This window comes from Xiphophorus couchianus, chromosome 16, assembly GCF_001444195.1.
Source record: "Xiphophorus couchianus chromosome 16, X_couchianus-1.0, whole genome shotgun sequence".
Taxonomy (NCBI): domain Eukaryota; kingdom Metazoa; phylum Chordata; class Actinopteri; order Cyprinodontiformes; family Poeciliidae; genus Xiphophorus; species Xiphophorus couchianus.
Genome location: NC_040243.1, coordinates 3460238 through 3482193, shown reverse-complemented (window position 1 = coordinate 3482193; position 21956 = coordinate 3460238). Strand labels below are relative to the sequence as shown.

Here is a 21956-nt window from a genome sequence, read left to right as displayed (position 1 = left end):
AAAACTGATATTTAGCGGAATAATTTCTTTTTAAAAACATGTTAGGAAAAAAAAGCAAAATCTTACTTCCGGGGCAGACAGGAAGTGGAAGCATCAGAGCCAACGGAGCGCTTCCTTGTTGCTAGCAGAAGTAAATAAAAAAAAGGGGGAAGTTGCAGATAAAAATAATCGTGGATTTCACCAGTTATCTGGAAAAATGCCCCGTGGAAGCGAAATCCCCGAAGGCATCAGGTCGACAGCGGTCGATCTGCACAAAGCTGGGAAAGGCTATAAGTTCATTTCAAAGACTTTAGAGATTCCTCCTTCCACGGTGAGGAGCATTATCGTCAAGTGGAAACGGTTTAACACCGTAGCCACGCTGCCGCGGAGTGGGAGACCCTCGAAGGGGAATCCTAGAAGGAAACGGAAAGAAAAGCTGGATGAGGTGAGGATTTAAGGGGAAAGTGGAGCTTTTTTTAGCTGCTCTCATCGTCCAAACAAAGGAAATCACTGCGGTGAAAGAGGCTCACAGATGGTTTTCATCTCTGGTCAGGGCTTTCCCACACATTTTACGCCCCTTAGGCCAAAAATTAGCTTGTGATTTTGCTCAACACAGACTAAAGGTTGGATTTTTCATATTTCTTCACTATGAAATGGATTAATTTTGAGATATTTTGCAGGAAGGACAGTAAATAAGAGCGATCATTCATCATCCATTCATCTGTCATCAGGTTACGTATTCCTAGCAACCATTCATTCACTTCTTCTTTTAATAGCATTTACTAACATTTAGAAAAAATACATCTATCCATCTATCCGTCTTTCTGTTGTTTAGTGAAATCTGCAAATAAACCATCTGGAGTCTTCTAATAATAATCCTACTTTTATATTTCTAGTATTTCAAATTGCTGTCATATTTAATGTTTAACCAGAATTTGGTTACAAGATTTGAAAGCCCTCTTAAACGTTCAAGTTGAATATGACTGCTATTCATAAAAACCGTTGAAATAAATTACGGAAGAGGATTATGGCCACTAGGAAGAAAGTAAAATATATCAGACTTTAATCTTAGAAAATTGTCTTTAATTGCAGAAAACGGCTATGTACAAAAAATATTTAAATACAAAAAAGTCAGTTTTCCTCTTAAAGTGAAACCTTTGAGAAAAAGTGGGAATTGTGATGCTTATCTTGGTTTGCCTTATAACGGTACATTAACCATTTTTTCTGCTTGTTTGTGGAAAGCGTTCGACTCGGGTGTGACGTCATTCCTGCTCGGAGTTCCGCTATCAGAGGGAACTTGAACGCACCACGCGGGTTTCTCTATTTTTATTTATTTTTTTTACATATACGTGTTTATTTTTACTTCTCGTTTAATTATAAAAAATAGGCTTGATCTGAAAGGTTTTATGAGTATAAATAAATTTGAAAACCCGGCATAAAAAAACGGTGTAAATTCGCACTTCCGTTCTAGCCCGGAAGTTAAAAAGCAAACAAACAACGGCCCCACAGCGCTTCCTTTTGCTAACAAAAACAATAAAATAAAAATGGTTAACTTAAATAATAGCTGAGTTTTTACTAAATATAAGGGAAATGCCTCGCGGGAACGAGATTCCGGTCCGTGTCAGGTCCGAAATAGTTGCGCTGCACAACGCCGGGAAGGGCTACAAATTAATTTCAAAGACTTTACAGATCCCTCATTCCACAGTTAGAAACATTGTGATCAAATGGAAACGGTTCAATACTGTAGCCACGCTGTCGCGGAAAAGAAAGTATGAAGAGAGGACAAAGTGGGAAATACAGGATGAGGTGAGCAGAAGGAGTCGCACAGAAAACTGGATATTTTTATTCACTGACTGCAAAATAAAGGGGAATAACAGAGACTTATTAAATATTCTGCTCCTTCATAAAAGATTTTGACTTCTTGTTATGGCTTCTTGCCCTCTAGGTTAACGCTTATTGTTTTTAAAGCAGCAGGCAGATAGCGTAGCTCAAAATAATGTATACAGCACCATCAATAGTTAATATGTTCAGAAATGAATTAATAGTTGGCTTATTTTGTGTGTTGAACCATTTCTCTGTTGATTTAATCACACAATTAAATCCAGTGAAAGACCCAGTGATTGAATTCTAGTATTTTTGACTGAAGCAACCATATTTTTATTTTAAAATCTCCATATTTCAAACTCTTAACAAGTTTAAGGCCCACAGGATCACAAATCTTCTGCTTTGCTTAACTAGAGAGGCATTTTCACATTCTCCCTTTTGTTTCAAACTGAACTTAGAAAAAAACAAAACAAATTATCTTTAAAACAAAAAAGATTTAATTCTGAATTCTGACTTCTTTCTTTCAAAATTTTGACATTTTGTGAGACTTTTTCTCTCAGAAAAACAGACCAAATTTTGACCATTTTTGTTTTTAGGATTTTGAGAGAAATAAATTCATTTCTTTTTTCCCCCTCAAATGTCAGAATTCTGACTTTAACGCAAAAAATCTGAAATCTTTTGTGAAAGAATACATTTTTTTAGTGGCCCTAATTTTCTTCCATAATAAGTGGATTATGTTAGCACACCAATAAATATTCTCTTCATCATTTTGTTCATATTTGGGATTATTTTCTCCAATAAAGAAATGTGTTCTGATTTAATTTACAATTTTCTCATTTTTTAAAAATGTGAGATCATAAAACAACAGTTAAATAAGCCTTCCAGTGGAAAATACACCAGAAATAACTTTTGATTTGGTCTTTTTGTTCCTCAGGCTGATCCTGCTGGTCCTGCTAGTGAAAAAGGTGGCGACCTTGATAAGGTGAAGTCAAAACATACGCATGAAAACATTTGATTTGCTGGAGAGTTGAGAGTAATTGATTTTGTTGTCATGTTGAAATGCAGCCGGATCTCCTCAGCAAGGTGCTGCTTGCAGCTGGAAACACCGACTCCAACTCCACTGAATCCAAACCTTCAAAGGAAGAGCTGGTGTCATCCAGACCAACTCTCCACAGCAGAGATAAAGAAATGGTAAAATATGTTTATAAGCAACTTATTAAAGTTTAAAAAGGAAGATTGGTTACTCTGTTTTCCTTTTAAACTCCAGAGAGACTTGAACAGCAACTGTGAAGAGGGCGACAACACGGGACGGTCCGACTCAGACGAAGAAGAGCCAATGGTGTGAAAACTAAATCAAAATGGATTTGTTACAGACGTTCCACCCATTGCTTCTCGGTTCTTATAGGATTTCTTCTCTCTGACTTTTAGTCCAGTTTCCTGTTTGCCAGATCAGCAGGGGAAGCAGAGGACCATGAAAGGGTAAAATACATTTATGTAAATAGTCACAAAACATTCAAACCCGTTGTTTTCCCGCATTTCTTTTTGTGTTTGGAACCATGAGCTTCAGTGTGTTTTCATTGGGACACAAACTGGTGCATCATTGTGACGTAACGGAAAAATGAGACTTGGTTTTTACAAAATAAAAATCTGAAAAGTGTGGCGTGCATTTGTATTCAGCCCCTTTCTGCTGCAGTAGGAGTCACACCTGTGTGCAGTTTAATCTCAGTGAAATGCAGCTGTGTTTTTTAGAGAACAAACACTTCGGAGAGGTTAGGGAGAAAGATGTGGAGGAGTTGAACGTGTCACAGATCTCTGAGAAGACAAACCGGCTGGAGATTAACCAGGAGGAGAGGAGCAACCAAAAGGCCTGAGGTAACTCTGGAGGTCGGAGAAAGAACAGCTGCTCACATCAGTGGATGAGAAAAAGAAAACCACTGCATAGGACTGACAGCTAACACAGAGAAGAATGTGATCTGATCTTCTCAAATCTCCCTAAAAAGACAGTGCTCACGATAAAACATGATTGCTGCCAGTTTGATGTTTTAGTTAGGACAGAAAAGCTGATCAGAACTAAATAAAGTAAGATTGAGTTAAAAAAAATTCAGTTTGACTTGACAAAAGTAGCAGGAAAACAAAGTTAAACACAGCTAAGAGCTACAATAGAAGGGTTGAGATCTAATCATTCTTGTTTAAAATGTCCTAGTCAAAGGCCAGACAAAAATTGTCTGGTAAAAATTGAAATTAGCTTTTTACAAATTGTTTTGCAAAGAAGAAAAGGCAAAGACTTTTATAACTTATATGTGCAAAGTTGAAGACAAAAGGTGGTTCTAGAAAACGCTGACTCAGGGGGTCTGAATACAAATGCTTGGCAACTTTTAGCTTTTGTTTGATTTGTAATTATGCAACAATTATTCTATCAATTTCTAACAATAATTCTGATGAATAATCAGATAAAAAATGGCACATTTTGCAGATTTTCCATTCAAGCTTACTATATAATATTAGAAATACATTTAAAAAATGCAAATAAACAAGTGAGTTCATTTTGGAAAAGTAAGTGGAATCAGTCTTTTAAAGCTACTTTCGCAAATCAAGTTTAATTTACTAACACATTAAATCAATCAATCAAATTTTATTTGTATGTAACGAGGCAGTTCAAAGTGCTTTACATCATAAAATACAAAAATAAAAAGTTGTAAAATAATGTGCAGTCACCAATTTAGATTTTGTTGATTTTCAACATCAAAATCATTAATGCACATCAAATATGTTGTTCAATATTCAATTTATTATGGTTCAGAATAAACTCTAAACTTTGGGAGTTTTAGCCTTGATTTAAAGGAAATCAGTGTTTCAGCAGTTTTGCAGTTTTCTGGAAGTTTATTCTCATTATGTTAAATCACAACGTTCTGCTGTCTCTCAGGTTGATCATCCTGGACAAGCTTGCGACACAGAAGATCCAGATGAGGTAACAATTATTAATATATTAGTAATAATGATAATGATAATTACAACATCGTACAGATTCAATTCAGGATCGAGATTCTAACTCCTCTGACTCCAAATCTCTAAATTTGGATTTAATGTTGAGTCTCTGGCTGTTTCACATTTTAAAAAGTTTATTTTTTAATTTTCTAAAGGAAAATATATTTAAAAAATCCAACATTTTGTTTGTTTTAAGTCCCAGAAGGATGAGAGCACTGCTGAAGAAGGCGGCGACGCAGAACCGTCGGATACAGACGAAGAGGATCCGCTGGTATGAAGTTTTTATTTATTACAGATTTACAGAGATGATCGCATTGAGCTCATCGTAAGGTTTCTTCTTTCTGACATTTAGGCCAGTTATCTTTTTGGAAGAGCGAGAGAAGGGACAGAAGAACATCCACAACATGAAAAGGTATGGATATGGGGGGGAAAGAAAGTAAAAAAAGAAAAACACAAAATATTACCAATTTCTGGTCTAGTTTAGTTAGTGTAAAAGTCTTACTACATTCAAAATAAGACAAAACTGACTTACAAATAACGTCTCAGCAATATACTGGAGCTAAGTAAATAATTCCTTAAAATGGATGAAAAAGTTCTAGTTCCATTGGCAGATTATTAAACTTATGGGAAAATGGTTTGTGATAAGTTTAATAATCTGCCAATGTATTCTAATAATAATAATCTAGTATTTCTTTATCAATCTAAAGGAATTATTGACATAAAAAAGCTTCTATATCTTGCTAAAAAGTTACTTGTAAGTTAGTTTTGCATTATTTCAAGTGTAATTAGATATTGGCACCAAAAACTAGACCAAAAATACTTTAGAAATTTGTGCTTTTACAGTGCACTGTGTTTCAGTTCATATCAGGGGAAAAAAATTGTCTTCAAAACAAAAATCGACCACAGATTCTACATGAGGTTGTTGTTGAGTGACTTTTAGTAACAATTAGATGAGGTAGGTGTTTTCTGTCCAATTTTATCTGTACCCTGATAGTCAGATTGAGGTCTGGACTTTGACTGGACCACTTAATTCATCCTGCTGTAGATTTTGAGACCATTGTTCTGTTGATAACCCAGATTGGACGTCATCTGTCAAACAGATTGTCTCAGATTTGACTCAGATTGTTCTTTTATCCTGTGGCTGCAACAAACCCAGATCATCACCTGAGTGAGTATGTTTGTTACAAAGATCATCAATGCAGAAAACGTTTGTGAGTTACGAGGAAGGAATCACAGGTAGGGAGGATGAGTCTCGTCATTTTTCGTACGTTTGATTCACTTTTTGCCCAAGAATAAAAAACCAAGTAGAATTTTGTATTTGAGGGAATTAACAACAAAAGGTGAGGTCACAGCAAGGACAGGTAGCTTGTGCAGGGAGAGAACAGACAGCCAAGTGACTGCTAGTTTAATCAGGTAAGAAAATGCTTTATTTTATTGACAATTATCTGGAAGCTTTGTTTCTTTTCTTGATGTCTGAGCTAAATGAAGGAAAGTATTTAACCCTTTTCCAACCATATAAGCTGCATTATTATATGGCAGTTAAATCCTTTTAAGTCTACAATTGACTGATTATGTGGAGAAATATGAGACCTACACAATCATAAAATATTTTGGTGACTCAGAGAAAGAGAAATTATAGTGACATCTGCCTGAATACTGACCAAACTGGAGTGTTTCATGTTACACGTTTGGTGACAAGGGGTCATTCGTTGCTATGGTGAATTACAACTTGTTGGTTCGGCTTTCCAAATGGCAGACATGGAAACACATGTACCTGATATCAACTACAAGGCCCAACACAGATGTTGAGGAAACGTTGGAAAAGTTGTTATAGAATCTCCTTACTTGTTTTCAAGATGCAAATATCCTTCCTGTCAAACAGTGGATTGTTTGGAAAAGGTTTAGTAATTATTCCCAGATTGACAAAAATTGTCTTTAATGTAGAAACTGTTGCTTTTTTGACATAAGATTTAAATAATTATAGGATCTTGTCAGTGTTTTATTAGGTCTTTATTTAATGATTTTTCGTGCCAATTAGAACTACTTCCTGTTTAAGTCTCTGTCTTTTCTGTTTTTTAGCGTAAAAATTCAGCTTCATGTGACGACACACCAGAAGACGATCCCATGGTTTGTTCCTCCTATATCCATTTTTATTTAATATCATCCCGTTTACTTTCTAATTTTCTCTCCATAACATTTCAGGAGCAAATTTTTGACCCAAACTTTGACGATGAGAAGAAGATTTTCGCCGGTTCTTCGGTCAGTGTGAGAGCGCTCCTCCTCCTCCTCCTGGCCTTCATCCTGAAGCACGACTTGTCAAAAGCAGCCACCAAAGACCTCCTGGCCCTCCTCAACCTCATGGTGCCTGGATGCATTCCCAGCTCTCTGCAGTTCATAAAGAAGCATTTGACTGACATTGACAAGAAGACGGAGATCCACTTGTACTGTCCCAGGTGTGAAAACTACCTCGGTGTAGAGCCTGGGACCGAGTGCGGAGTGTGTCAGCAGCGCTTGAGCAAAAGAAGTCTGCTTGAAAAGGCAAACTACTTCCTGGTGTTGCCTCTAGAAAACCAACTGAGGAAGGTCCTCAAACGCCTTCACTCAAAGCTGGGCAAGCATTTTACAAAGGACGATTACATTTCTGACGTCAACACCGGTGGTGAATATAAGCACGAAGAGCAGGAGGGCAGTATTACACTTACCTTCACATGTGACAGCTCTCCTCTTCTCAACTCATCCAAGTTTTCAGTCTGGCCCATCCTGTGCACGATCAACGAACTTCCGTATGTGGAGCGGTGTAAAAATGTTCTGCTGCACACGTTGTGGTTCGGCAAAGGAAAGCCGCTGCTTCAGTGTTTCTTTACGCCGTTCATTAACGAGCTTCATAAACTCTCTCACGAGGGCTTCACTTGGGAAGACGAGAGCGGATTAGAGCTCAACACCAGAGTGATGGCGAAAATCTGCGTCTGCGATTCAGTGGTGAGGTCAGCGGTGCAGAACTTTCAGCCGTTCAGTTCGGAGTTTGGCTGCGGGTTCTGCTACCACAAAGGAGAGCTGGTTCAGAAGGGTCGGGGTTACACCAGAGTCTATCCGGTTCAGGTTGACGGATGTGACCTGCGGCACATGGCTGAGACGGAGCAACTGGCCATCGTAGTGATTGAGAATGGGTATCCACAAGGTCAAATGGGTGTCAAAGGTCACAGTCCGCTGCTTCTGCTGCCTTCGTTTGATGTCGTCAAAGGTTTTATCCCAGATTACATGCACTGTGTTTGTCTTGGGGTTGTTCCTGAGTTTGTCAATCTTTGGTTGGATCCTCTTTATGGCAGAAAGAGCTTCCACCTTTCACCTCAGAGTTTGAAGAACCTGGACAAAGCTTTGTCTGCCATCCAACCCCCAGATGAGATCAGACAAAGACCTCGGCGTCTCAGTGAGAGGATGCATTGGGAGGCATCCGAGTGGCGAGCGTTTGCTCTTCTCTACTCTCCTGTAATACTGAGGAAGGTTTTACCAAACCTGTACTACAAACACTGGATGCTTCTCATTTCATCACTTCACATCCTCCTCTCCCCGTTTGCCTCCCAGGAGGAGATCAGCTGTGCAGAGCTGTGCCTGGTTCAGTTTGTCTCCCAGGTACCGTCTCTGTACGGACTTGAGCATTGCTCATTTAACTGCCACTTGCTGATGCATCTCACTGACTGTGCCCGTAACTGGGGACTACTGTGGGCCAACTCCACCTTCGTCTTTCAGGGTGTCCACAGCCGACTCCTGCAGATGTACTCCAGGGCTCAGTCTGCGCCATCCAACATCTTCAAGCAGATAGTTTCCTATGATGAGATTATCTTGAAAGGAAGCAATGTGCTGAAAGATACTGGTACAGAAATCACAGACCTGTTTTCCTCCATGACAAGCTGTGGTATCCTTACCAAATCATCCAACTGCATCAGTGAAGATGTGTTTACTTTGGGATGCGGATCTCAGAGATCTCTAACTGTGAGAGAACTTGCTGCATTGCAGAGCAAAGATACACGGCCCGTTACTGAATATGCACATTTTGTCTACAGAGACATGCTGGTCACCACTTTGGACTACAGCGTCTCTTACAAAAGGAACAACTCAGTCATAGAAACGACCAGCGGCTTTGTTCTTGTAGAGTCCGTGGTGGTCGTCGAGGGGCATTGCAGCTGTGAGAGATCGTCCGACTGCTCCTGCAGAGAACTGGTTGCTTTCTGCAGAAAACTGCTTCCCTCAAACTCCCAACCAACAATCCAGAATGAGCAGATCAACAGAAACATTGCAGAGTTCCTCGTAAGAGTGAGGAGTTCAGATGAACTGTGCGCAGTGACATGTCAGGACGTTGTTTCGAAATGTTTTGTGATGGAGCAGAAGGGTCGACTATATGTCATGAGAATGCCAGTGTTATAAGTGTTCCTTTTCCTTGTCATGTATTTTGTTGTCTTTCCACATTCACACAGAAGTTGTGTGATAAGCTTATTTTCTGTGAGATGATTAAGTATTTAGTATATTCAACCATCCTGCATTTTTAGCAGTGTTGGCTTGTTCACATGGTGAGTTCAAGATGCTCTACCAGAATCATGTACATTTCAGTACATGGCTTTGACCTTTCTAAGAAGTTTTATCTGCCTCTGTTCCATTGTCCATTCAGCAGAAGGCACCAATTCCCGGTATGCTGTCCTGGTCTCCAGACTACTTCTACTGACTTTTCATGGAAAACTTCTTAGAAATTGCATTATAATGAATTTTATGGATCCTGTGCCTTCAGCATACTCATAACACAGATCTAGTAAGTGTAATCAGTTCTGTCACTGAAACGTTTCCATTCAATCACTGTAGTTGTGAAGAAAAAGATATCAAAAGAATCAGGACCAAAGATCAAATTTTAACATTAAATCAGTTTCCACTAAAGGTATATAGCCAAGGTTTCTTACTGAGAGACTGTGTGGAAAACCTAACTGGAACCTTACGCTGCTCACCCTGATGAAGTAACAATATGCAACCCCTATCTGAAAAGGGCAAGGGACTTAAGTCATCCAGTACCTTTATAGACAGTTTGCTGAAGTCTATAGTGTCTCATCCGGTGATTGTTGCCACCCAGTTGCGATGAAAGGGTAGCCATCGCAAGAGTGAGATCAGCAAAAACCTTTGTGCGACTCATTGGTTCAAACAACCCTGCAGACTTTTTTGACTTAGTGGTATCCTTGGATGAGGTCTTTGATGAACTGAAAACAGTGAGTGTTTTCAAGGAGTGACAAAAGATGTTCAGCACAAGCTGCTAAGAGCAAATGCTACCAGATGTCAAAAAGTTGGTTCGTAGCTATCCAAGCACATCTTGTATGTGCTGAGAAATATTGAAGTCAAAGAGTTTGATCTCCAGTTTGGTGTCAAGTGTAAAGTGGTCAGAAAGACAGTAAGCTGAACTAAGTCAGAGGGCATAGTTCTCAACTGGAAGAAGATCGAGCACTCCTACCGCGTTGGAGTGGAGTGTACCTCAAGGATAGAAGTTTAACCATGTTAATGTCTTGTTCACAAGTAATGATTGGATGGAGCAAGAGATAGACATACACGCACTGGTACTACTCGAGTCTGTCGCAGAGATCCAGAATATGTATCATGATTGAATTTGGAGAAGAGCCCTGCTTCTGTTTTGATTGGAGTGCATCTGAATTGCCTCCATTTGGGGGTTGTCCGGACATGTCCTATTGGGAGGAAGCTGCAGGGCAGAACCAGAATTTGGTTGAGGGTCTGTATGTCCCTTTTGACCTGTGAACCCCTTGGGATACTGCAGAATGGGTTTGAGAGCGGTGCCGGAACCTCAGTGACCCAATCTCAGATAAATAGAAGACAGAGTATGAATTGAACGACTGAACACCCAATGGTGTGGAGTGAGAGTTGCAAGTTGCATGAACTGCTATGAACAACTTCTAAGCTGATTATGCTGCAAACCACTTCTAACATACCAACAGTGAGAGATTTCTTACCTGAGGAATGGCCATTGTTTTCACCAGATCTCTCAAACGTACCAGCATTTCTAATGAAATCCTTGCAGAAAGGGAATTTGCTCATTGGATGGACTTAAAGAAAACTAAAATGACACATCTGGCTTTGTGAGGATGATGCCTTCCAGTTTTTTCTCTGGCTGTTTCATAAAATCCCAGCTCCCAACAGTATGCTAGCTGGAAGGTATAGAAAGACACTGTTGTGGTCTTGATTAAACATACCTTCCAGAGCTTCTCAAGCCATCTGGCGTCATTAAGGTAAGATCAAGTTCCATTTGTTTTTGTCAGTACTGCCATTCTAAAACAATGCATGATGTAATGGTGTTTTTGTGTTGTCTGCCCTCAGGTACTCATCACAACAGCAGCAGGAGGAAAAAACAGGCAGGAGATCTATACCACAATTCTGGTTAATGCCAAAGAAGCTTCTTTTTGTTTGACCATTAACAGTCTTGTTTGGACAGAAGTGCTTAGGACATGAATTCAAGAGGTGCTGCTTTGGATCCAGTTCTACAGAGAAACAATCTCTGAGATTTTCAACATCCTTACTAACTTCTCATGACGGCAGCTGAAGCTGAGAGATTGCTCAAGAATAAAGATGGTCCTTTGTATTGCACCAGGCCAGGAGTGTCTCATCCATAGACATGAATACGTAGACGCCTCATTAAGCGCTGAGTCCTACGTCACGCCACCGCCATCTTGTATGTGGCAGGAGAGCGATCGGAGCTCCCTAAGTCCTGTGCTATCTGGACTTGTTTCAACCGTTTTACAATACAAACTGGATTCATTGGCATTACCTTTCACAGGTAAGGATGAAAGAGCAGAATTACTTGACTTTGCAGCCAGAAACTTGCTTCTGAACAACCAAATTGGGCCAATGTAGCTAAATTGGCCCAAAATAACCACAGATTGTTAGTGTAGCTAACGTTTTCATGCTGTTTTCTAATGAGAGAGAGCTGATGAGAAACTGCTGTTAGAGAGGAAGTGTATTAAAAACCAGGGGATTTTGTGAGGAAAGGTTAGTCAGGATCAGAGCTGGAGCTGCTGTTCTTCAGTCTCTGTTTCACAGCTCAGCTTCACAATGCCGGTATTTAGCTATGCTATAAAGATGCCCTGAGTCAGAGCCCCAACATGCTGAGAATGTCTTTTTCTGAATGTGAAGGAAAATATATACAGTATATATGTATTTTCTATTACACTTTTGGATAATTCCTCTTTTATCCTGGGCTTTAGCCTGTGTACCAGGACGTCTCAGAAGTCATTGGAGTTCTCCCAGTGTGGCCAGCAGACCGAAGCCCTGCCTGTGGCCAGTGTTCCCAGTATAATAAATAAATGTGTTTTGTTCTTTCACTTTTTGTGTATTTTTAAATATCTCAATCTGAAATATTAGTGTATTAATACAGCTTATGTAATGAAATAAAAATAATTTACTCTATTCGAATTATTTTCACTCTGCTGTCAATAGCAGAGTTGACTTTGTTTGAAAAATGGTCTATTACCAGGATTTAAAAGACAGAACAAAAAACACAGCTTTATTAAGAACAAACACCTTTGCAGGGGAGAGAATGTTGTACAGCCAGACGCTATCAAACTCTGAAAGGCAGCACACAGAGTGTCAATTTTTATACACATCTTAGACGCCTAGGTGGCGCAAAAACAATTCCAGGAAGTCAACCAAAAATAAAGTTTCTTGGAACAAGGTCATCAGGTGCAAGGTTTAGGTCAAACGAAAAATTAGAACATCATGACATTGTTCAAACCGCAACTCCACCTATATACAGAGTAGATAACAGACGCGTGGTTTCCAATAATCGCTTTGCTCGCTTCACACCCCGAGAGTTCAACAGTTTAATCAGAGCAGGTGCGAATACTATTTCATCTTTATCAGCAGTTAGGTGTCTATACAGACATGAGGCTGTTGAAGGGAAACGAGCTGCCCTCGCAGAATGACTTGTGGTTTGACACGGAGCAAAAGGTGCAGCTCTGAGCAGCAGCTCAACTTCAAGAAACACACATGATAAATGAAAGAACAAAATTAAAGAAAATAACAGTATGAATAATTATTTCATTTGACAACTTCATACTGTAATAAATATTTATTTTCCAGAAAAAAGTAAGAAAAATATGTAGTTTAATGTTTATCAAAGTCATTGTCCAGTGACAATGACTTTGATAAATCAAGTCATTTATCAATAATATGTATAAAAAATAAATACAAGAAAATATTTCTTTTTTCTGGTCTTGAAATGTTAAATGTACAATAAATTACGGAATCATGTAAATATGTTATTTTATAAAACACTGAAAAAGTGTGTTCATCAATGTCAATATAAAAATGAATCATTTCTATCAAATAAAAACATTGTGCTGTTTATTCAGAAATCCCCCAAAACAATTAAATAATCACATCAAAAGTTAGAAACTCCATCTTTAGTCATTTATTTGATTACCAAATATATTAGTGTGTGTGAGAAAATGTGTCAATGACAAGTATTAACTTAAAATACTTTGTAGAACGGCATTTCTGTAGTTCGGTCCATTTACCTTACTGGCACATAAGCCACATTCAATATGGCGGACGCTGTGACGTATCGCAGCAACTGGCCGACCCGCTCCATGAGGCGTCTACGTATTCATGTCTATGGTCTCATCAATAGGTCGATTATTGATCACCTTGCTGCTTTCAAAGAGAGACAGGCACGCGTCGCTCAGTCTCACACAAGTGTTAATTGATTACTGTACCATATGTATGTACCTATGTAAGTATGGTGCATGTTTCAGTTTTCCTTTTCTTAAGGAACTTGTAAAAAGATTGTAAAATATATCATGATACCATATTCCAGTGTTTTAATGTTTACATGCTTCAATCTTTGTTTCCATTGTACTTTATCAATCAGATGCTGCTTTTAACGCCACATGTTACGTTGTTCATGTACATTTGTGATCTTTTTTTATTTTATTTTTGTGAACATTCGATGACTGCCCTTTTTATAACTAATGTTCCTGTTAAAATGAAATCTGTGTTAATTTTGTTGTGGTTGTTTTGACCTGGGATCGTCTTGTTCTTCTGTTTGTGGTTTAATATGTAAAAAAAACAACAACAAAAAAACAGTAACTGACAGTGTTAAGCTATTTCAGATTCCCCAGGTTTGATCTCGCTACAGTAAAATGCTGTGTGCTTGTGGTTCTTAAATATCAAAATTATGTTGCAGTTTTACTGTATTGTGAAACATTTGTGTACTTTATGTTAACTTCAATTTAACTTTAATGATGTTTACAATGTTTTCAGTGAAGAACTGTAAATATGTTGTTTTGAATCCAATTTTGCCATATTCTTTAATAAAGGTCACAGGGTATATTAAAGTCAACTGGTAAAACAGCTTCACTTAAGTTTACATTTCAAAATGGTTCAGGTGTTTTCAATAAACAATTTACAGAATAATTATCCATCCATTGTTTATATCCTGCTAACTATTGATGCTTAGTTTAGCTTAGCGTACAGGTCTCACACTACAGAAACAGTATTTAATGAACATTCACAGAAATTGTTTAAAAATTGACTTAGGACACAACATTGGAGGCAGACGGATTAGGTCTTGAACTAGCAACCCACGATTACAAGACAAACTCCTACCACTGCGACATTATATGGTTAATTTCAAAACTAACATTATCCTGGTCAAATTTCTACAAAAATCAGTTGTAACACCTCCCAGTTTGTACCTCTGGTACTTTTACCAGAGGTAACTTCACCAGTTTACCAGTTAATGTATCTGTAGAGGTACCAGCTTACCTCTACAGATACATTTACCTCTGAACAAACCACTCCCTGTTCTAGTGTCCTTCATTGGCCGTAGAGCTGCCAGCTCCTCCTTCATCTCAAAGTCTTTCATAAATCCACACACAAAGTAACTGGAGAAGATATTTGCAAATCTAATACGGTCTCAGGCACACCTGATGTAACCTGTCAAGAGCTTTGTCAGATGCATTAGGTGAGCTTGAGATAGAATGTGTTAATCATAACTTCTTATGGCATGTTGCTAATACAGTCCAAACAGTTGAGGGAAGAATCTTGTACAAAGAAAAGCATACAAAATATCGGAAAGACCCTAAATCTTCCTAGACATACAGTCGGAAGCATACTGGAAGTAGAAGTATCAGAAAGAGGAAATTATCACAGGCTGCCCCCGGATTCCTGAAGACACAGCCGGTCAAACACCTTTGACCGGTATAAGACCTCTGCTGACCCAAAAGCACAAACACAAGCTAAAAGTTGCTCATATCTGTATGAGTAAGTCAAAGAGGTGTTGGGAATCTTTTATGAACCATAGCTGTGGTTTTGTGTCGCTTTGCTGGCACTGACACCAACAGGAGACAAGATGGAAGATTGGGAAATCTTCTGGAGCTTTTATTAAACAGCTGCAGATTCTAATATCATTTCAAAAGGCTGTGCATACACCATGTTTTCTGTTGCTTACATACAGCAGGATCACTTCCCTTGTCCAAATCCATTCAAAATGGTTTCTTGAACATTTGAAAATACATCACCACTTTGCCACCATGACTCAAGTCTGGCCTAACTGGAAACTGTTGGAATACCAGTGTCACTGTTCTATGGGAAACCATTTTTTTTATCTTCATGGACTGAAAGGTACTGCCCAGGTCAATAGTGTCAGTTTCTGGTAGTAGTAGCTGATACATGAACAAGCCTATATCTTTGGACAAATGACAAGAAGAAGGTTTGGAGAAGTTAAGGTAATGCTTTTAAATCTAAGAACACTGAACAAACCAGTGATGTGAGTCAGGGGAGGCAGAGCCTCGCCTGTTATCATGAAAAAATAATATATAATGATAAAATTATTTATATTGCTATTTTCACCTTGTGGTTTGTACTATAAAGTACCTATTTTTCATGGAGTTTAACAAATTCTGATGACTTTTTCCTCAAAATCGCTGAATTTTCGCGTTTTCCCATTCAAATGCACGGAAGCGAAGCCGGTGAAGCAGCAGCGAGTTGAGCCTCACCTGGGATTGGTCAACCTCTAACTGCCATGGGAGCATGCTCCTCCTGTCTGTCTGCCAATAAAATGGCTAAAAAACATTTAATGTATGAACAGTTTTTCCATAATTTAGCTTATGTATATAATGTACAGTGTTTTTTTTTGTCACCAACTGTTTGTGTAACGTGTTTCTTTTCCTTTCGTTTTAGAGAACAGATTCGAGGTGAGGCAGGCAGTTCTCTTGCTTCATGGCAGGGGGCGCTCATGATCCCAGACATTGTGACTCCACAACTGCAGAGTAAGAGACAGTAACAGCGAGCTAAACATGGAGCTAGCCATACAGTCAAGTGCAGCGATATATTTATAGTTTTCTCCTCCTACCACAGCAATCACTTATTAATAATCGCAAAAACCATAACCTAAAACCGTACTACTGCAACAGACTGGATGTTTTGCTCTTTGTGTGGGAAATATTTGAGTGTTTTTTGTTTTTTTGTGACGTTGTTGTCAGTTGCTATGGCAACGAGTCTGCGCCGAGCTGATACAGAGAGCGAGAAAGAAAGACGTGGTTTTGAGTTGTACTTTAACGGTTTTCCCCTTTGCTGTGGAGCACCCCGCGAAATTAATAATGTCTACATATCCAAGTTTGATTGAGTTTAATGGAATTACTCTACTGCAGCAGCGCAGCCGTGGATGACATGTAGTCTTTTTGCCCTCCAGAGTTAACAATAACAAGCAGGGGGTCTATATTTGTAAATCTGATTATGATTAAGTCAGTGCCTCACCAGCTATGAATCTCACCGCACGACACCGGAACCAACTGTCTGGTTTTATGAGGCTGTTCTGCTGCAAATTGTACAGGTTCATTGCAAAAAGTAAAAGAAAACTATGTCCAAATTATTTAATTTTACCTTGAATCAACAGCTGGCTGATTACAACTTGGAAACAACTGGACCCCCAAAACGCAATGATAGCAGGCTCATATACATGTATGCAGATATTTTAGTCCATGTGTACATGTTTGTCATAAATATTCAAAGTACTGTGAATATATGAAAATGTCTTTGAACACCTAAATAGTACAATGACATTAAGTTTTTTATGTACATAACAAAAATGTGAATGTCAAATACAAAAAGGCACAAAAAGCAAAAACATTCATATGGTACAGGAATGTCTTCTGATTGTAAACAACAGAAATGAGAACATAGTCAAACCAGAATAAACTTTTTAAATTTTTTTTTTATCATATCTTTGATATGATAAAAAAAATTGTTATAGACCTATGTAAAAATCACTGCAGGATCAACATTAAGATCCTGGTGTAAAATAAGTGTGCTTCAATATGTACCTACTGCTCCATTTAAGACACAACACCAACACGTTTATGTCATGCAAAAACCCACAAACACATATTACAAAATGTGCTTAATGGTATTTCAACATGTGACTTATCGTGTCTCAAGTACTGGCATTCTGATGACATATAGTCGACCCTTCTGCTCCATCACAAAACATTTCGAAACAACGTCCTGACATGTCACTGCGCACAGTTCATCTGAACTCCTCACTCTTACGAGGAACTCTGCAATGTTTCTGTTGATCTGCTCATTCTGGATTGTTGGTTGGGAGTTTGAGGGAAGCAGTTTTCTGCAGAAAGCAACCAGTTCTCTGCAGGAGCAGTCGGACGATCTCTCACAGCTGCAATGCCCCTCGACGACCACCACGGACTCTACAAGAACAAAGCCGCTGGTCGTTTCTATGACTGAGTTGTTCCTTTTGTAAGAGACGCTGTAGTCCAAAGTGGTGACCAGCATGTCTCTGTAGACAAAATGTGCGTATTCAGTAACGGGCCGTGTATCTTTGCTCTGCAATGCAGCAAGTTCTCTCACAGTTAGAGATCTCTGAGATCCGCATCCCAAAGTAAACACATCTTCACTGATGCAGTTGGATGATTTGGTAAGGATACCACAGCTTGTCATGGAGGAAAACAGGTCTGTGATTTCTGTACTAGCATTCTTCAGAACATCACTTCCTTTTATAATAATCTCATCATAGGAAACTATCTGCTTGAAGATGTTGGATGGCGCAGACTGAGCCCTGGAGTACATCTGCAGGAGTCGGCTGTGGACACCCTGAAAGACGAAGGTGGAGTTGGCCCACAGTAGTCCCCAGTTACGGGCACAGTCAGTGAGATGCATCAGCAAGTGGCAGTTAAATGAGCAATGCTCAAGTCCGTACAGAGACGGTACCTGGGAGACAAACTGAACCAGGCACAGCTCTGCACAGCTGATCTCCTCCTGGGAGGCAAACGGGGAGAGGAGGATGTGAAGTGATGAAATGAGAAGCATCCAGTGTTTGTAGTACAGGTTTGGTAAAACCTTCCTCAGTATTACAGGAGAGTAGAGAAGAGCAAACGCTCGCCACTCGGATGCCTCCCAATGCATCCTCTCACTGAGACGCCGAGGTCTTTGTCTGATCTCATCTGGGGGTTGGATGGCAGACAAAGCTTTGTCCAGGTTCTTCAAACTCTGAGGTGAAAGGTGGAAGCTCTTTCTGCCATAAAGAGGATCCAACCAAAGATTGACAAACTCAGGAACAACCCCAAGACAAACACAGTGCATGTAATCTGGGATAAAACCTTTGACGACATCAAACGAAGGCAGCAGAAGCAGCGGACTGTGACCTTTGACACCCATTTGACCTTGTGGATACCCATTCTCAATCACTACGATGGCCAGTTGCTCCGTCTCAGCCATGTGCCGCAGGTCACATCCGTCAACCTGAACCGGATAGACTCTGGTGTAACCCCGACCCTTCTGAACCAGCTCTCCTTTGTGGTAGCAGAACCCGCAGCCAAACTCCGAACTGAACGGCTGAAAGTTCTGCACCGCTGACCTCACCACTGAATCGCAGACGCAGATTTTCGCCATCACTCTGGTGTTCAGCTCTAATCCGCTCTCGTCTTCCCAAGTGAAGCCCTCGTGAGAGAGTTTATGAAGCTCGTTAATGAACGGCGTAAAGAAACACTGAAGCAGCGGCTTTCCTGTGCCGAACCACAACGTGTGCAGCAGAACATTTTTACACCGCTCCACATACGGAAGTTCGTTGATCGTGCACAGGATGGGCCAGACTGAAAACTTGGATGAGTTGAGAAGAGGAGAGCTGTCACATGTGAAGGTAAGTGTAATACTGCCCTCCTGCTCTTCGTGCTTATATTCACCACCGGTGTTGACGTCAGAAATGTAATCGTCCTTTGTAAAATGCTTGCCCAGCTTTGAGTGAAGGCGTTTGAGGACCTTCCTCAGTTGGTTTTCTAGAGGCAACACCAGGAAGTAGTTTGCCTTTTCAAGCAGACTTCTTTTGCTCAAGCGCTGCTGACACACTCCGCACTCGGTCCCAGGCTCTACACCGAGGTAGTTTTCACACCTGGGACAGTACAAGTGGATCTCCGTCTTCTTGTCAATGTCAGTCAAATGCTTCTTTATGAACTGCAGAGAGCTGGGAATGCATCCAGGCACCATGAGGTTGAGGAGGGCCAGGAGGTCTTTGGTGGCTGCTTTTGACAAGTCGTGCTTCAGGATGAAGGCCAGGAGGAGGAGGAGGAGCGCTCTCACACTGACCGAAGAACCGGCGTAAATCTTCTTCTCATCGTCAAAGTTTGGGTCAAAAATTTGCTCCTGAAATGTTATGGAGAGAAAATTAGAAAGTAAACGGGATGATATTAAATAAAAATGGATATAGGAGGAACAAACCATGGGATCGTCTTCTGGTGTGTCGTCACATGAAGCTGAATTTTTACGCTGAAAAACAGAAAAGACAGAGACTTAAAAAGATGAATTAAGCAAATACAGTTCAATAAAACATGTTATTCCCTTTGGAGAAAAAAACTGGCCGTCCTTTACAATTATGGTCAACCCTGGTCAAGATGTGAACAAAATCTTCAAATAAATGTATCTTTTTTTTTGCAGCATCTCAAGCTGGGATTCTACTGGCCATATTCTGCAGAAACCGGAATTTTGAAAACTAATTTGCTTAATGAAAACACGCCAATTCATGTTTTTCAATAAAAGAAAATAGATTTGTCCAGGAGAGTCCCAAAGACTGGAGGAAGCTCATTGAAGTCAAAAATCAGCATCATGAATCTATTTTATCGTTTTGTGGTCTGCATCTTCTCTGTCGTTTGATACTGTGGGAAACAGGATCCTGAGCTAAAAGTCAGAGAAAAAAAAAAAAATCTGAATATTTTACAGTTTCTACCAGTAGCATATCTTTTAGGTTTATTAAAACATTTAGCACCATGGGGTCTTCTTCGTCAGAATCAGATGAATAGTCCGCACTGTCAGCATCTTCACACTCACTGTTCATCTCTCGCTAGGATTTAAAAGACAAACAGAATGGTCGTCTTTTATTTTAACAATCTCAACCCACACTGAGTACATTTATTATTACTATTATTATTTATATTTATTTTACCATTTTCTCATCTGGGTCTTTAATAAGATGTGCTGGTCCAGCTGAATGCAGATCAACCTAGAAATGGAGGAAAGTATGTTATCTTTAGATTAAATTTACAACAAACATACAAAAGTAATAATATTTACATGTTTTACTTCTGCCTTATTCCCTCCTTTATCACCGGCAGGCCCAGCATGATCAGCCTAAAAAACACAAGAATATAAATCGTGTCCAAATTAAGAAACAAGTTGGATCATCAGCTTTGAACCAGCTGAGTTGGCCAACAGTCTCTGCATGAAGCAGAAGGATTCAAGTGTCTGTTACAAGTGATGCTAGAGTAGAGGATATGCTGTGATGCTGAAGAAGGTTCTGAGCTAAAAGGCAAAGCTCTCGAATCAATGATTCATTTATGCTTCATTAATCATAAAACGACACAAATGCAACAGAATCATAGGATGATGGATGGATGGATGGATGGGTAAAGATGGATGGAAATTAGAGGAGGGATGGATGGATGGATAAATGAATGGTAGAAGCAGATTGGTAGATGGATAAAAATGGATGGATGATAGAGGAGGATGGGTAGATGGAGAGAGATGATGGCTGGATGGAAGGAGGAATGATCAAGTTGGATTGATGGATGGATGGAAGGAAAACATGAAGAAATTAGATTGAGACATTGCAATATGTCAGTTTTGCCTTTAATGCTGTAAACCTCAACATGTTCTTCCTGAAAAAAAATAAACAAACACACTCATAAATAAAATTATTCACGCCAAACCAGTGATGTTAAAGATCCCATTGTCATCCCAGAAACCTGGAGCCCTTCCAGCTCCTCAGCATCTTTTACCCGCTCCACTGATTCCCTTTGCCGGGTAAAAAGCTGCAGCTTCCCGTTAACCCGGCTCACCTCCTCCGGCTGAGCTGTCCGTGTCCTGCTCGGAAGCTTCTTCGTGGGTCTCCCACTCCGCGGCAGGGTCGCCACGGTGTTAAATCGTATCCATTTATGGATAATCTTCCTAACTGTGGAGTGATGCAGCTCCAGACTCTTTGAAATCAGTTTGTATCCCATCCCGGCGTTGTGCAGATCTACAACTTTCGACCGGATGCCTTCAGGAATCTCGTTTCTACGAGGCATTTTTTCCTTTGATATTTAGTGAAATAACATAATGTAAATCTGGGGAAGAATCATCCGCTTTTGTCAGCAACAAGGAAGCGCCTCGAGTCATTTGTGTTTACTTCCGGTGTACACCGGAAACGCGATTGATAACTTGCGTTTTGTTTTATTTTTATTTAAATGTGTCTTTTTTCTCGGCTAATTGACTAACAAGTACGTTTTAAAGTATACAATCGTGATTTCATAAAGATAACGCTTAATAAAAGAAACGATATGTTACTTTTTGCTCTTTTTAAAGATTGTCACCTTCCTAAAATGATGGCCAAAGTAATTTTGGCCAAAATGTTTTTTTTGTACCTAAACCATCTCTTGGAAAGAAAGAGGCGGTGATTTATATATTTTCTAATATAACTAAGTCCATTATTTTAGGAATGTAATCTGTTACAAGAAAAAACAAACAAACAAATATTTTAGTGGAAAAATCTTGACTTACAATCAGCATAATCCATCATACAGAAATACTTTGAACTGTTCTTGCATAATATATTTATCTACTGTAAGTATTCGCTTCAGACTTCTCTA

At 39.5% G+C, this 21956-nt stretch overlaps 2 protein-coding genes across 5 annotated transcripts; one reads left to right on the top strand and one right to left on the bottom strand.

The window, feature by feature from the left end:
• Positions 1 to 85: 85 nt before the first annotated feature.
• LOC114159787 (uncharacterized) lies at positions 86 to 12474 on the top strand. Of its 2 annotated transcripts, none has more exons than XM_028041946.1 (11): positions 86 to 424; positions 2738 to 2785; positions 2869 to 2994; positions 3071 to 3142; positions 3232 to 3282; positions 4727 to 4771; positions 4985 to 5059; positions 5141 to 5200; positions 6868 to 6915; positions 6991 to 11060; positions 11149 to 12474. In XM_028041946.1, the coding sequence occupies exons 1-10, from the start codon at positions 197 to 199 to the stop codon at positions 9208 to 9210; spliced, it is 2973 nt and encodes a 990-aa protein (XP_027897747.1). In that variant the 5' UTR covers positions 86 to 196; the 3' UTR covers positions 9211 to 11060; positions 11149 to 12474. The 2 variants fall into 2 exon arrangements, with proteins under 2 accessions (XP_027897747.1, XP_027897748.1); XM_028041947.1 differs by lacking the exon at positions 86 to 424 and adding an exon at positions 1452 to 1785.
• Positions 12475 to 16440: 3966 nt separating this feature from the next.
• On the bottom strand, positions 16441 to 21496 carry LOC114160300 (uncharacterized). Of its 3 annotated transcripts, none has more exons than XM_028042841.1 (7): positions 21168 to 21496; positions 20404 to 20460; positions 20276 to 20332; positions 20099 to 20173; positions 19954 to 20010; positions 19555 to 19602; positions 16441 to 19479 (listed from the first exon to the last, which is right to left on the bottom strand). In XM_028042841.1, exons 1-7 carry the CDS (start codon positions 21393 to 21395, stop codon positions 17251 to 17253), a joined length of 2751 nt encoding a protein of 916 aa, XP_027898642.1. In that variant the 5' UTR covers positions 21396 to 21496; the 3' UTR covers positions 16441 to 17250. The 3 variants fall into 3 exon arrangements, with proteins under 3 accessions (XP_027898642.1, XP_027898643.1, XP_027898644.1); XM_028042842.1 differs by having other exon boundaries at positions 20413 to 20460; XM_028042843.1 differs by lacking the exon at positions 20404 to 20460.
• Positions 21497 to 21956: the final 460 nt, after the last annotated feature.

Excerpts from the sequence above, each read along its gene's own strand:
- LOC114160300 (XM_028042841.1), bottom strand. The coding sequence starts at position 21,395 with ATGCCTCGTAGAAACGAGATTCCTGAAGGCATCCGGTCGAAAGTTGTA. Across the intron at positions 20,011-20,098 it reads CTGACGAAGAAGACCCCATG|CTCAGGATCCTGTTTCCCAC; the intron begins GTGCTAAATGTT and ends TCTGACTTTTAG. Across the intron at positions 19,603-19,953 it reads AAGATGCAGACCACAAAACG|CGTAAAAATTCAGCTTCATG; the intron begins ATAAAATAGATT and ends TCTGTTTTTCAG.
- LOC114159787 (XM_028041946.1), top strand. The coding sequence starts at position 197 with ATGCCCCGTGGAAGCGAAATCCCCGAAGGCATCAGGTCGACAGCGGTC. Across the intron at positions 4,772-4,984 it reads ACACAGAAGATCCAGATGAG|TCCCAGAAGGATGAGAGCAC; the intron begins GTAACAATTATT and ends GTTTGTTTTAAG. Across the intron at positions 5,201-6,867 it reads AACATCCACAACATGAAAAG|CGTAAAAATTCAGCTTCATG; the intron begins GTATGGATATGG and ends TCTGTTTTTTAG.